This window comes from Salarias fasciatus, unplaced genomic scaffold (assembly GCF_902148845.1).
Source record: "Salarias fasciatus unplaced genomic scaffold, fSalaFa1.1, whole genome shotgun sequence".
NCBI lineage: Eukaryota > Metazoa > Chordata > Actinopteri > Blenniiformes > Blenniidae > Salarias > Salarias fasciatus.
The window spans coordinates 811-15,041 of NW_021941385.1; the positions used below are offsets into that span (position 1 = coordinate 811).

The following is a 14,231-nucleotide window of genomic DNA, read 5'->3' on the forward strand; positions in this document are numbered from 1 at the left end:
GTTTTATAAGGATGCTACCGCTCAATGTCTTCGCAGGACAGACAGTCTTCACCACGTCTCCCTGAGGTTCATAACGAACCGTAAAGCCGAGACCATCACTGCGACCGGTCCTCTCGGGGGGGGACGGCCGTCCTCGTCCACTAGCAGACTTGGACATCGCTCGGTCTGCCGCCCTCCTACATCTGCGACTTCATCCCTCAGAGACGAGTCCGTCACTGTCTGCGCTCAGGTGTCTCCTGCTCGCCGTTCCATTTGCTGCACAGAACTCAGAAAAAGAGCTTTTAAATGGTAAATTCAGTGAACTCGTTCCCTCGAGCTCGTTTCCACAAGGCTGAGCGCCTGACAGCAGCTTCTACTGCCACTGTTATTAATTTCAACTGGAATTTATTGTACTGTATATTGTAATTTATTACTCTGTAACCCGCAGGACTCGCTTGAAAAAGAGGTTTTTAATCTCAACAGGACGTTCCTGGCTAAATAAAGGTCAAAGAAATCAAAATTATAAAAATAAATAAGAAAAAGTCAGTCTCCCGACAACACCGTCAGTCTCCCCACAACACCGTCAGTCTCCCCACAACACCGTCAGTATCCCGACAACACCGTCAGTCTCCGCACAACACCGTCAGTCTCCCGACTACACCGTCAGTCTCCCCACAACACCGTCATTTTCTCCACAACACCGTCAGTTTCGTCACAACACCATCAGTCTCCCGACTACACCGTCAGTCCGTGTCTTTTTCCCCCTCGGCCCCGCCCCCTCCCCTCCGGCCCCGCCTCCTCCCCTCCGGCCCCACCCCCAGCCCCGCCCCTCCGGCCCCGGCCCCGCCCCCCACCTTGAGCAGGGCCAGCTGGGCCTCCTTGGTGCCGCGGTCGGAGCGCCGGCCCCCCCTCCGCTCCACCTTGGCCTCCATGCTCTTCAGCCAGCCGTCCAGGCGCTGGAACCTCTGCTCCACCTGCCGCAGCTTGGCCAGCGTGCCGTTGAGCAGGGCGCGGGCGTCGGCCAGCCGGGCCCGGTAGAGCCGCCAGTCCCTCCGCAGGGTCTCCAGGAGCCGGTCCTCGGCGTGGGGGGGGCCGCGGGGCAGCAGCGGCTCGCGGGCCTCCTGCAGGCCGTTGAGCAGCGCCTGGCCCTCGGTGCAACGCCGCTGCAGCTCCTGCGGGGACAGCCGGGTCAGCGCCGCCGCCGGGCCCCGGTTCCAACCCCCCCGCCGGTCCGCACCTGCAGCTTCTGCAGCGTCTGCTCCAGCCGGTCCAACGTCCCCCTCCGGCTGCAGGAGCCCCCCCAGCGTCTCCTGCTCCCCGTCCAGCCAGTCCTGCAGGCCCTGCAGGCCCTGCTGGTAGGCCTGGTGGGCCTGGACCAGGTCCTGGGCTGCAGAGACCGCCCTCTGAGACACACACACACACACACACACACACACACACACAGTCAGCTGCGTTCCTGGGTCCCGGCGGTCCCGGGGTCCCGGGGTCCCGGCGGTCCCGGGGTCCCTGGGTCCCGGGGTCCCGGTGGTCTGGCTCACCGTGGCGGTCTCCTTCAGGCCGCTGTAGCGCTCCTGCAGCTCCTGCAGCTCCAGCAGGCGGCGCTGTTCTCCGCCATGCCGGCGCTCTTCACACTGAGGTTCTCCAGCAGAGAACCGTGGCTCAGAACCTCCTCCTGGAGCAGCTGGAACCAGAACACGGTCTCGTCACAGTCCCCGCAGGAACGGGGTCTAGAGGCTGCTCTGGTCTGGAACAGGGCTCTCGAGGCCGTGTCCTGGACCGGGTCTGGGTCTGGTCTGGGCTGTCGGGGCATCAGGTGGCCTACCGGGAACTCTCCAAGACCAGGTCAGCACAGCACTCCAGCACCATCACTCTGCTCCACCCTCACTCCACCCTCACTCCACCTGCTCCACCCTCACCCTCCACCCTCACACTCCACCTGCTCCACCCTCACACTCCACCTGCTCCACCCTCACACTCCACCTGCTCCACCCTCACACTCCACCCTCACACTCCACCTGCTCCACCCTCACACTCCACCTGCTCCACCCTCACACTCCACCTGCTCCACCCTCACACTCCACCCTCACACTCCACCTGCTCCACCCTCACACTCCACCTGCTCCACCCTCACACTCCACCTGCTCCACCCTCACACTCCACCCTCACACTCCACCTGCTCCACCCTCACACTCCACCTGCTCCACCCTCACACTCCACCTGCTCCACCCTCACACTCCACCCTCACACTCCACCTGCTCCACCCTCACACTCCACCCTCACACTCCACCCTCACTCCACCTGCTCCACCCTCACACTCCACCTGCTCCACCCTCACACTCCACCCTCACACTCCACCCTCACTCCACCTGCTCCACCCTCACCCTCCACCCTCACTCCACCTGCTCCACCCTCACACTCCACCACCCCTCAGCCAGTCACTCAGAGCAACAGATTCATGGATTTCTTCACCTCTAAAATACCTTTGAAACATCCAAGCTTCTCTCCCCCCCCCCCTCTTTCCCCCTGTCTCTCTCTCCCTCTCTCCCCCCCTCTCTCTCTCTCTCCTTCTCCCCTGTCTCTCTCTCTTTCTCTCCTCCCTCTCTCTCTCCCTCTCTTCCCCTCTCTCTCTCCTCCCTCTCTCTCTCCCTCTCCCCCGTCTCTCTCTCTCCCTCTCTCTCTCTCTCCACCCCTCTCCCTCTCTCCCTCTCTTTCTCTCTCCACCCGTCTCTCTCTCCCCCTCTCTCTCTCCTCCCTCTCTCTCTCCCTCTCTTCCCCTCTCTCTCTCTCCCTCTCCCCCCCTCTCTCTCTCCTCTCTCTCCCTCTCTCTCCTCTCTCTCCCTCTCTCTCTGTCTCCCCCTCTCTCTCTCTCCCTCTCTCTCCTCTCTCTCCCTCTCTCTCTCCTCTCTCCACCACGGTGCAGCAGGAGGTGAGAAGATGACAGATGGACGGTTTGGATTGGCTGCAGGGTCCAGACTGGACCAGGGACCGGGTTCTAGAAGCTACTCTGGACCAGGGACCAGGTTCTAGAGAATACTCTGGACCAGGGACCGGGTTCTAGAGGCTACTCTGGACCAGGGACCGGGTTCTAGAAGCTACTCTGGACCAGGGACCGGGTTCTAGAGGCTACTCTGGACCAGGGACCGGGTTCTAGAGGCTACTCTGGACCAGGGACCGGGTTCTAGAGGCTACTCTGGACCAGGGACCGGGTTCTAGAGGCTACTCTGGACCAGGGACCGGGTTCTAGAGGCTACTCTGGACCAGGGACCGGGTTCTAGAGGCTACTCTGGACCAGGGACCGGGTTCTAGCTGCAGACCTTGGCTCGGCTCAGGTTGGCGGTCTTGTCCCTCATCTCAGGACAGGGTCTGTCTGAAGGCTCCAGACTCGGCTCCAGCCGGTCCATCCAGGCCAGGAAGTGCCGGACGTCGTCCTGGTAGCTGGTCCAGCGGGACTGGGACCCCTCCAGCTGGCTGGGGGACCAGGACAGAGCGGGTTCAGCAGAGCGCTCCACTGCACCACCGCGGTCAGAACCCACCTCTTGCAGTGGATGGAGGCGGACAGCAGGGCGTCCCAGGAGTCCTTCAGGTCCTGGATCTGCCTCTGGACCGCCGGGACCCCCTCGGCCGAGGTGTTCCTCTGGACCGCCTCCCCCCTGGTGACCAGGACCTTCAGCTGGATCTCCTTCTCCTGCCGGGCCGTCAGCAGCGCCTGTCCAACAGACCGGGTCACTCACCTGGTCCGGGTCCACGTCGGGACCGCGTCGGGACCACATCGGGTCCACGTCGGGACCGCGTCGGGACCACATCGGGTCCACGTCGGGACCGCTTCCTGGACCGCGTCGGGTCCACGTCGGGACCGTGTCAGGTCCACGTCGGGACCGCGTCGGGTCCACGTCGGGACCGCGTCGGGACCGCGTCGGGTCCACGCCGGGTCCACGCCGGGTCCACGTCGGGACCACGTCGGGACCGCTTCCTGGACCGCGTCGGGTCCACGTCGGGACCGCGTTGGGTCCACGCCGGGTCCACGTCGGGACCGTGTCGGGTCCACGCCGGGTCCACGCCGGGTCCACGTCGGGACCACGTCGGGACCGCTTCCTGGACCACATCGGGTCCACGTCGGGACCGTGTCGGGTCCACGCCGGGTCCACGTCAGGACCACGTTGGGTCCACGTCGGGACCGCGTCAGACCGGCTCACCTCCAGCTTGACCATCCTGCAGTCCAGGACCGCCCGGTCCGCCGTGGGGGCGCAGTAGGTCTGCAGGGTGTGGGCCGTGTCCGAGACCCAGGTCTGCAGGTCCTGCAGGCCCTGGGAGAACTGCTGGTGCTCCGACACGATCCGCTCGATCCGGGACGCCTTCTCCTGGAACCAGAGGGACGAGGACCAGTGTGAGGGGAACCGGCCCGGAACACCAGGTCTGGTTCCAGAGCGGAACAGAGTCCAGAGGTCAACGAGGGTCTCTGAGACCCGGTCTAACCCTAACCCCGTCCCTGACCCGAGACCCGGTACGGATCGGACCGCCCGTCCCTGGGCGGACCGGGTCTGGGCGGACTGGCGTTACCTGGGTCTGGTGGGTCAGAGCCAGGACCTGGGCCGACAGCTGGGCGGCCCGCTGCAGGAAGCCCCGCCCCGCCGCCTGCTGGTCCCACAGGAGCTGGGCCCGGTCCCGGAACTGGACCAGCTGGACCTCCAGGGAGGACAGGTCCTCCAGGACCGTCTGCAGAGCGAAGCAGGGCGAGAGGCAAGGCAGCAGAACGTCAGCAGAACGTCAGCAGAACATCAGCAGAACGTCAGGAGAACGTCAGCAGAACATCAGCAGAACGTCAGGAGAACATCAGGAGAACATCAGGAGAACGGCAGCAGAACGTCAGCAGAACATCAGCAGAACGTCAGCAGAACGTCAGGAGAACATCAGCAGAACGTCAGGAGAACGTCAGGAGAACGTCAGCAGAACATCAGCAGAACGTCAGCAGAACGTCAGGAGAACGTCAGGAGAACGTCAGCAGAACATCAGCAGAACGTCAGCAGAACGTCAGGAGAACGTCAGGAGAACGTCAGCAGAACATCAGCAGAACGTCAGCAGAACGTCAGGAGAACGTCAGGAGAACATCAGGAGAACATCAGAACGTCAGCAGAACGTCAGGAGAACGTCAGAACATCAGGAGAACGTCAGCAGAACGTCAGGAGAACGTCAGGAGAACGTCAGGAGAACGTCAGCAGAACATCAGGAGAACGTCAGCAGAACGTCAGCAGAACATCAGGAGAACGTCAGCAGAACGTCAGCAGAACGTCAGGAGAACGTCAGGAGAACGTCAGCAGAACATCAGGAGAACGTCAGCAGAACATCAGCAGAACGTCAGGAGAACATCAGGAGAACGTCAGGAGAACGTCAGCAGAACGTCAGCAGAACATCAGGAGAACGTCAGGAGAACGTCAGCAGAACGTCAGCAGAACATCAGGAGAACGTCAGGAGAACGTCAGCAGAACGTCAGCAGAACATCAGGAGAACATCAGCAGAACATCAGCAGAACGTCAGCAGAACGTCAGCAGAACGTCAGCAGAACGTCAGCAGAACGTCAGCAGAACGTCAGGAGAACGTCAGCAGAACGTCAGCAGAACGTCAGCAGAACGTCAGCAGAACTTGAGCCGGCAGACAGCAGGAGACCCTGGAGGAACCGAGGAACGGATCTGATCTGGAGGTTCAGGTTCTACGTTCTCAGGACCAGCTGAGGTTCTGAGTTCAGACGTTCTTCAGCTTCAGGTTGATTCCAGTGTCTCAATCTGACCTGTGATCAGCAGGGGGCCTGACCCCTGACCCCTGACCCCTAAGCCTTGACCCCTGACCCCGGGTCCCCCTATAAAGAAGCGGTCCTGGACTTCGTGTCCGGCAGGTTTTCAGTTTAGCAGCCAGGCGTCTGATTTGCCGGTGAAATATTCCGAGGCTCCGCCCACACCGTCCAGACGCAGCCGCCCGGCTGCAGTAACACGGCAGGCCGCCAGGTGGCGCTTCGAGCCGGCGTCACGTGACTTCCTGCTCGCTCCGGCCGGTCTGGAGGACTCCTGCCGCTCTGCGGTCGGTGACGGAGACCAGGACTTTCCTCCCGCTGGGAAAGGTGTCGTTTTGTTTCTCCAGAAAACAGGAAAAGGACGGATTTCTTCTCATCAATGTCCTGATCCTGAAATCTAAATCTTGTATTCATGAACGCAGACGGAGAGGCAGACGCGTCACGTTCAGCTCTCCAATATAAAAATGTTCAAAGACTGAAAACTTAAAGGCCGTAAAAACTCTCAGGCTCTGAGAAACCGGAGTGTTTGGAGGAAGCTGACGGCCTGCTGCTCCCGGCGTCGCGGTCGCCACGTTCGTCTATACGTACGATGAAAACATCACAGCGCGGCGCTCTCCGTGCTGACCTGCTGCAGCGCCATCAGCCTCAGCAGGACGCCGGCTCGGCGCCGCGCCGCCGGCGTCCTGCGCGTTTCTCACGACTGAGCGGATCCGGAAACGCTCCAGAACCGGAGGAAGCGGCGCCACGGACCCAGCAGCTCTGGGATCTGTTCACCCTGGAACCTGGTTTCAGATCCACGGGTGACAGGGTGAATTGGTCAAATGTTTTAGAGGTGGGGTGCTGCAATGGCGGCGGTGCAGTGGGCGTGTTCAGTCAGGGTTTCCTCAATCCAGCGGTTTTTCCCTAAATGCTTTGTCACCCGCGGCGTTTCGGGCTCAGACACCGACGGCTTTAACGCCGCAGCAGATGTTGAAATGGCCTCAAATCTACGGAAATACAAGTACAGGCCGGGACACGGAGGAAGGCCGAGCGCGGCCCCGGACCGGAGTCCTCCGAAGCCCCGCCCGCTGACTCGTCTCCGCCCCCCCCGAGACCCAGCCGACTCCACAAGATGGCGGACCTGAAAGCAGAGGTTCTCCGGGATCTTAAAGCTGAAATCTCGGCTGTGATAAAGAGAGAGATGAACGAGGCCCTGGTGGAGGATTTTAACTCTACAGCTGGAGATACAGTCGGTGAAGACGGCGCGAATTAACAACCCCCCAGACCAGGACCAGGACCAGGACCAGGACCAGGACCAGGACCAGGTGCAGGTCAGAGTCACCCACATGGAGGCCGGACTTTCCACGTGGTCTGATGAGGCTGTGGCCTGACGGGACACAGAGGCTGAACTGGAAGCGGAGGCGAAGGCGCTGAGGGGATCTGGAGGCTCGGTCCAGGAGGTGGAACGGGGGACACTGGGAGTCCCGGAGACGGAGTCCCGGAGACGGAGTCCCGGAGACGGAGTCCCGGAGACGGAGTCCAGCACGACGGCAGCGGTGGCCAGAACGCTGAAGGGGGCGTGACAGCTGGGAGGGAGCGGCTCGTGGATCGCACACATCGCTCACCTGGCCAGCAGAAACCAGGTGGAAGGCCACAGTGACATCATGACCAGGACTGGAGGTCCTGGTCATGATGTCATCCCGCCACAGTGACATCAGGACCAGGACTGGAGGTCCTGGTCCTGATGTCATCCCGCCACAGTGACATCATGACCAGGACTGGAGGTCCTGGTCATGATGTCATCCCGCCACAGTGACATCATGACCAGGACTGGAGGTCCTGGTCCTGATGTCATCCCGCCACAGTGACATCAGGACCAGGACTGGAGGTCCTGCGGCGCCCGAACCCGAGGCCCTCTGCGCTTTACGGACGCAGCGATACAGCGGCCGACTTCACGGCGCCTGCGGCCCGGGCTGCGGCTGAGTTCGCGGGGTGAGGAGGCTTCTTCGACGAGGAGCGCGCTGCGGATTACTCCGTCCGGCACGGCGTCGCATTACGCACGGGGAAGAGGGCGCGGCGCGTGACCAACCGGACACCGCCGTGGCACACGTGAAGGAAAAAATCATCACAGCGTCAGAGTGACAGGTGGGCGGGACCATCATCAGGTTTTGGACTTCTCGGTCAAAATCCCCTGCGGCTTGCAGGAAAGTGAGGCGTGTTCATTACATCATCATTTACATCAACGGGTTCTTTTCTAAACATTAGAATCTACATGTCGGGTTAAAGTCGCTTTTGTTCCGTACTTGTTGTGGTCCAGGCCTGGGAGCGCTGGGGAGTCCAGGCAGTGAAGCAGCATCACCCAGTACAAGCACAACAACCTGTGGATTCGTTTTTTGTTCGGAAGGGAAGTTTGCTTTGTCTCCTCGCTCGTTCGGCAGACGGGGTTGGCCGCACCGGATCTGCACTGCTGAAAAGCTTTTATTCTGTTTCCACGTGTGCAGTGATGTTCGTTTGTCATGTGATGCCTGAGGCCTTCATGATGTGTCGCACCGGGCGATCAGACGCCCACACGGCCGTCCACTTCACTGTGTCACTCGGAATGTGAAATCCCAAAATCATACTTTAAAATGTAAGAAAGTCAAGTCACATCTTAAGCAACTGAACGCAGACACGGCGTTTCAGCAGGAGACCCGTGTGAGCTCTGCTGACGGTGCAGGTCTGAGCAGGAAGTGTCCCGGTCCAGCATTTCAGTCAAGCCTTCAGGCCAGAGCTGGAGGTGCCGCCACTGTGGTTCGTAAACATGTAGAGTTCACCGCATCTCGTGTGACGACGGTATTACACACACTCCCTGTCATCTCAGCGTCTGTCCATGCCCCTGACCGCGACGACTCTGATTTCTTCTATAACTTTTTCTCAATGACACCAGATGCGTCAGAGTGTTCTGCCAGGCGGACGTCAGCTGTGTGCCTTCATCCTCAGACCTCAGTACATCTGCTGCGATCACTCTCACCAAGTCTGCCCTTTCAATGAAATCATTTGTGGAGACACACTGATGTGCGGCGCCGCCGGGCCCCTCAACAAGGACATGTTCATGTGATTCGCCCGTCCACATCACATATTCTCAAACTGACTATTTTTTCATAGACAAAAACATTTCAAACTGAGTGAAGGAATGTGACTATGGCGCCATTGTCATTTCCGATCGTGCCCCCCTCTGTATGAAACTATTTATTCCAGATACACACTCAGTATTCCGCCCATGGCGATTCAATGATTTGCTTCTTTCAGATGAAATTTTTGTTAAATTTATCAATGCAGAAATACATTTTTTCTTAGAAATGAACCAAACCTCAGGTATGTCACTCTGTACCGTCTGGGAATCTCTTAAGGCGTATTTGCGAGGTAAAATAATTTCATATTGTGCACACATAAAGAAAGAAAATCTGAAACAATTGAGACAGATAAATGAAGCTATTTTGTTATTGGACAGGGAAATGTGCCACGCCCCTTCTTCAGAGCTGGCTAAGAAACCTGTTTTATTGCAAACTGAATACAACACTTTATCTGCTAACAGGCTGAATATCGGATCTCCAGGTCAAAATGTGGGTTTTACGAACATGGAGAGAAGGCGGGGCGTCTGCTCGCACACCAGCGACGTCAGAGATCAGCCTATCAGCAATCAGCAGTGACGAGGCTATTAGATACTCAGAAAACGGAGAAATCACTTCATGCTTTGCTAAATTCGACCACTCGCTGCGCTCTTCTGAATCTGCAGCGGCGGCCTCTGATTTTGAGACGTTTTTCAAAGGGTGCTTTCACACCTACTAGTCCGCTGGAGTGGTTCGGTTCAGACATAAATTATTCATAAATGTTGCAGCTGTCAACTGGTTCGGTTCGCATTCACACCACTTGTTTTGCAGATGAACTCTCCACTATGACCCTCCTGCCCCTTGGTGGCGCTGTTCACATAATAGTGTGTTTTGCGTGGCGGAAGTGAACCCTGATTGGCCAGCATGTGTGACGTGATGCGCCGCGCGGCTTGCTACGGAAGCCTCCGCCGACCAAAAAGCCTTCTCCACAACAGAGCGGACAGGACCGAGGCCGGTCAACGTTCACACCAGCAGCGGACCGCGCCGAGACCGCACCGAGACCGCCTCCTCGAGGAGGTCTCGGTGCGGTTCTTTGTCCCGGACCAAAACTAACTGGTCTGCTTTCACACCAGCGCGTACGAACCGAACCTGCAGGAATTGGGGACGCTAGTCCGCTTCAAGCGGACCAGATGCTGTAGGTCTGAAAGCACCAAAGACCTCAGTCTCCCCTCAGCGAACCCTGAGCTGGTTGCTGGTTTGGAGAGGGACATCTCGGCTACAGAAATAAATTTGGCAATAACAGACATGCGAAGCGGCAAGTCTCCGGGACCAGATGGATTTTCAGCTGACTTTTATAAAAAGTTTTCCGACTCCCTCTGCCCAGTACTACTGTCAGTTTTCATAGAAACCTGAAGCACAACAACCCTCCCAGCTTCTATGCGTCAGGGAATTATTACCCTGTTACTTAAAAAAGATAAACCCCCCTGGAGTGAAGCTCTTATCGACCTGTGTCACTCCTGAATACCGACGCTAAAGTACTGGCAAAAGTATTGGCAAAGCGCCCAGAGAAGGTCATTCCTACGACTGTTTCTCCAGATCAGACGGGGTTTGTAAAAAATCGGCAATCCTTCTTTAACATTCGGCGATTATTCAATATTTTATATGCCCCCACTCCACCTGGTCACATGGATAAGGAAATGATATTATCTTTAGATGCTGAAAAGGCTTCTGACCGGGTGGACTGGAGCTACTTGTTCAAAGTATTAGAAATGTTTAAATTCGGCCCAAACTTTTCATCATGGATCAGACTGCTTTACTCTTCCCCGTTGGCAGCTGTCCGTACAAACCGTAACGTCTCATCCTCCGTTCAGCCTGAACGGGCCACAGGACAGGGACGTCCTCTGTCGCCGCTTCTGTTCGGAGTTGCAGTTGAACCGTTGGCTGCAGCTGTACGGCAAAGACAGGATATAAGGGGAATGATGCGTACGGGCTCAGAGCATGGCTTCCTGTGTATCCTGATGATACACTATTGTTTCTTTCAAATCCTACATCAAGTATCCCCCACTGTTGAAATTGCTTTGTCTATTTGGGAAAATATCTGGCTATAAGAGAAACCTTCAGAAAAGTGAGATGATGCCGTTGACACCACTAGGAAGAAATCTCCCCCTCCCAATCCCCTTTAAGCACAGTCCCAAAAGTTTAAATATCTAGGAGTTTGGGTAACACGCAGTTTTAAAGATCTATATAAAGAAATCTATCTACCTCTGTTATCAAATCTCAAACAGGACATAGCGCGTTGGGAGTCGTTGCCTCTTTCCATGGGGGGAGGATTAATTCGGTGAAAATGATAATTTTGCTTGTATTGTTATATTTGTTTCCTTATATTGCTTATATTTGTTTGTTTATATTTGTATATCCTTTTTTCTCTCAAAGTCCTGCTTCACTAACCGAAACAGCCAAATATCTTCTTTCATATGGAATGAAAAACATCCAAGACTGGGTAAGAAGATATTCCAGTTGCCTCGTCACGTGGGGGGACGTCACTTCCTCACCTGACGTCTTGTGACTGGGCGTCGGCAGCAGAGCAGCGTCGGCTGAGAGGAGAGGACGCCAGAACAAGCTGGCGTCTGGAGAAAGTCCTCCTGCAGCGCCGCTCTGCTCTGCATTGCCTCAGTCAGTCTCTTCATATTCTTAATCCAGTGGTTGTTCACACAATTAAGATTTGGAATCAATGTGGACGGTCCTTTAAGTTCACCAAGCTATTACTTAGGCCGCCTGTTTCAGATCATCAGGTTTATCCCCTCGGTGAGCGACGAGGCTTTTCAGACCTGGACAGAAAGGGAATACGCTCTTTGTAGGACCTGTACCTTGACAACACATTCGGGTCTTTTGAACAGTTGGACAGATTTAATATTCCTAAATCACATTTCTTTAGATATTTACAATTGAGAAGTTTAGTTAGATCTAACTTCGAACGCTTCCCCTTTCCTCCCTCTCGTTCGCTGACGGACGATCTGTTAAAGCGTCGCACTGATGGAAACGAGATGCTGAACAGAATTTAGTCCCTGTTTGCTTCACATCATGAAACTGATCTGGCTCAGCTGAAGGGAATGGGAAACGGATTTGTTCAGACCCGCACCAGATTTAGACTGGAAGGAGGTCAGAACAGCCATTCTTCCTCCATCTCACTGAGACAAGCTGTGGTTCCGTTCAGTGGAGCGTCGTCTGCATCGGTCCAAAGACAGACTGGGACCAAACTGGGACTGGACCCGTCATGTGACGCTGTGGACAAATGCCTGCCGCGCTTCTTCATGCATTCTGGACGAAACTGTGTCCGAAACTTTATGAATATCGGCGAACAATGTTTGAGGCTTTTCCTGACATCTGTGGAAAACCTGTAGATCCTCGTCTTCGACAGCCTGGTCTGGAGGCGTCTCTGAATGTGTCCTGAAACAGACGCCGGTGGACCTGGCTGCTTCTGGCTCTGTGCCAGCGCCAAGACTTCCTCTGTGGAAATGGAAGGATCCATGTCCGCCGGCGTCTGGCCGCTGGATTAAAGACGTCATGAATCATTTACATTTGGAAAGAATCCGTCACTACGAAAAGCTCCACTGGAAAATGTTGTGATCAGTGGATCAGTGGATCGGTGGATCGGTGGATCGGTGGATCGGTGTATCGGTGGATCGGTGGATCGGTGGATCGGTGGATCAGTGTATCGGTGGATCGGTGTATCGGTGTATCGGTGGATCGGTGGATCGGTGGATCGGTGGATCGGTGGATCAGTGGATCGGTGGATCGGTGGATCGGTGGATCAGTGGATCGATGGATCAGTGGATCGGTGGATCAGTGGATCGGTGGATCAGTGGATCAGTGGATCAGTGGATCAGTGGATCGGTGGATCAGTGGATCGGTGGATCAGTGGATCAGTGGATCGGTGGCGGCCATGTCCGCCTATCCTGCAGGTGAACCTTCTGACAGCCTAACATGACTTTCATTTGTTGTAAAGTGTTCAAGCTCTGTATTTCTTTTTCTTTTTTAATTCATGCTGTGATCCGGCATAGCGGGGGGGGGGGGGGGGGTGGAGTCCTGGACAGGGGGGTGTGGGCGGAGGTTGGGGTGGGGGTTCAGGCGGGGGTTTGGGTGGGGGTGTGGGCGGAGTTTCGGGCGGGGGTGTGGGTGGAGTTTCGGGCGGAGGTGTGGGTGGAGTTTCGGGCGGAGGAGTGGGTGGAGTTTCGGGCGGAGGAGTGGGCGGGGCGTCCCGGTACCTGCAGCTTGTGCAGCTCCTGCCTCTTGGCCGGCAGGTCGTGGAGGCGGGTGGAGCTCTGCTGCACCGTCAGCTGGGTGGAGTTCAGGTTCTCCTGGAGAGGCTCTGCGGAGGCCTCCAGGTCCTTCATCTGGGACTGCAGGTTCTGCAAGAACCAGGAGAGAACCCTGAGAGAACCCAGAACCCTGACCCCTGACCCCTGACCCCCGGCTGGAGCTGGGGACGGTCTGCGGTCCCCCTCACCTGCAGGCCGTCCTCCCGGCTGAGCAGGTTGGACATCAGGGTCTTCCAGTCGTCCCGGGCCGAGGACATCTTGACGCGGACCGCCTCCACCTGGTCCGGGGCCGCGATGCTGGACAGGGTCTCGCCGTCCTGCAGGACACGGTTCAGCCTGGACTGTCCCGGTTCTCTGTCGCCTAAAAACTCCTGGAGACAGGACGTGTCAGAGCGCTTCCCGTCCCCAGAACCCAGAACCCCTCAGACCCGGACCCAGAACCCAGAACCCCCGGGTCCTACCTGGAGCCTGGCCAGGCTCTGGGACGCCTCCTGCAGGGTCTGCGGGACCTCGAAGCACTTGGCCGTGTGGATCCGGGCCTGGACCAGCCACTGCTGGAAGTCCCTGCAGGCCGAGCGGAACCCCTGGTCCAGAACCTTCTCCTTGTTCTGGCAAGACCTGGACGCCTGCAGAGTCAGACTGGAACCCAGAACCAGAAGCAGAATCAGAACCAGCACCGGTCTGATGAGATCTAGTCCAGAACCCAGTCCAGAACAAAACCAGAACCAGAACCAGCCCAGCACCGGTCTGACGAGATTTTAGTCCAGAACCAGAACCAGAACCAGAACCAGAACCAGGCCTGACAGAGCGCCAGCAGCTTCCCGGCAGAATGAAACCAGAGTTAGAGGATTTGGTTTGGTTCTGGAGCAGCAGGACCAGGTCCGGTCCCGAAGGCTGTTCTGGTCCCAGCAGAGCTGCAGGAGCTTCAGGAGAACCTTAGATCCAGAACGGAGCGGCGGACGTCCTACAGGTCCAGCAGGCGGGGCGTCGGGGACGCCGCTCCTGAAACGGCTTTAATGGTCCAACCTGTCCTCCTGGTCCCTCAGCCTGTCCTCCTGGTCCCTCAGCCTGTCCTCCCGGTCC

General features: G+C 57.3%; 1 protein-coding gene across 1 annotated transcript in view; it reads right to left on the bottom strand.

Annotated features, from left to right (window-relative positions):
* Nucleotides 1-838: 838 nt before the first annotated feature.
* Nucleotides 839-14,231, bottom strand: part of LOC115385427 (nesprin-1-like) — a 45,400-nt gene continuing 32,007 nt past the window's right edge. Inside the window, exons 29-37 of the mRNA XM_030087418.1 lie at nucleotides 13,610-13,787; nucleotides 13,337-13,519; nucleotides 13,095-13,238; nucleotides 4,173-4,337; nucleotides 3,513-3,685; nucleotides 3,294-3,447; nucleotides 1,518-1,660; nucleotides 1,217-1,382; nucleotides 839-1,151 (exon numbers count right to left, since the gene is read on the bottom strand). Coding sequence (XP_029943278.1) covers nucleotides 1,532-1,660; nucleotides 3,294-3,447; nucleotides 3,513-3,685; nucleotides 4,173-4,337; nucleotides 13,095-13,238; nucleotides 13,337-13,519; nucleotides 13,610-13,787 — 1,126 coding nt within the window. The 3' untranslated portion in view covers nucleotides 839-1,151; nucleotides 1,217-1,382; nucleotides 1,518-1,531. The remainder of the gene's footprint in view (nucleotides 1,152-1,216; nucleotides 1,383-1,517; nucleotides 1,661-3,293; nucleotides 3,448-3,512; nucleotides 3,686-4,172; nucleotides 4,338-13,094; nucleotides 13,239-13,336; nucleotides 13,520-13,609; nucleotides 13,788-14,231) is intronic.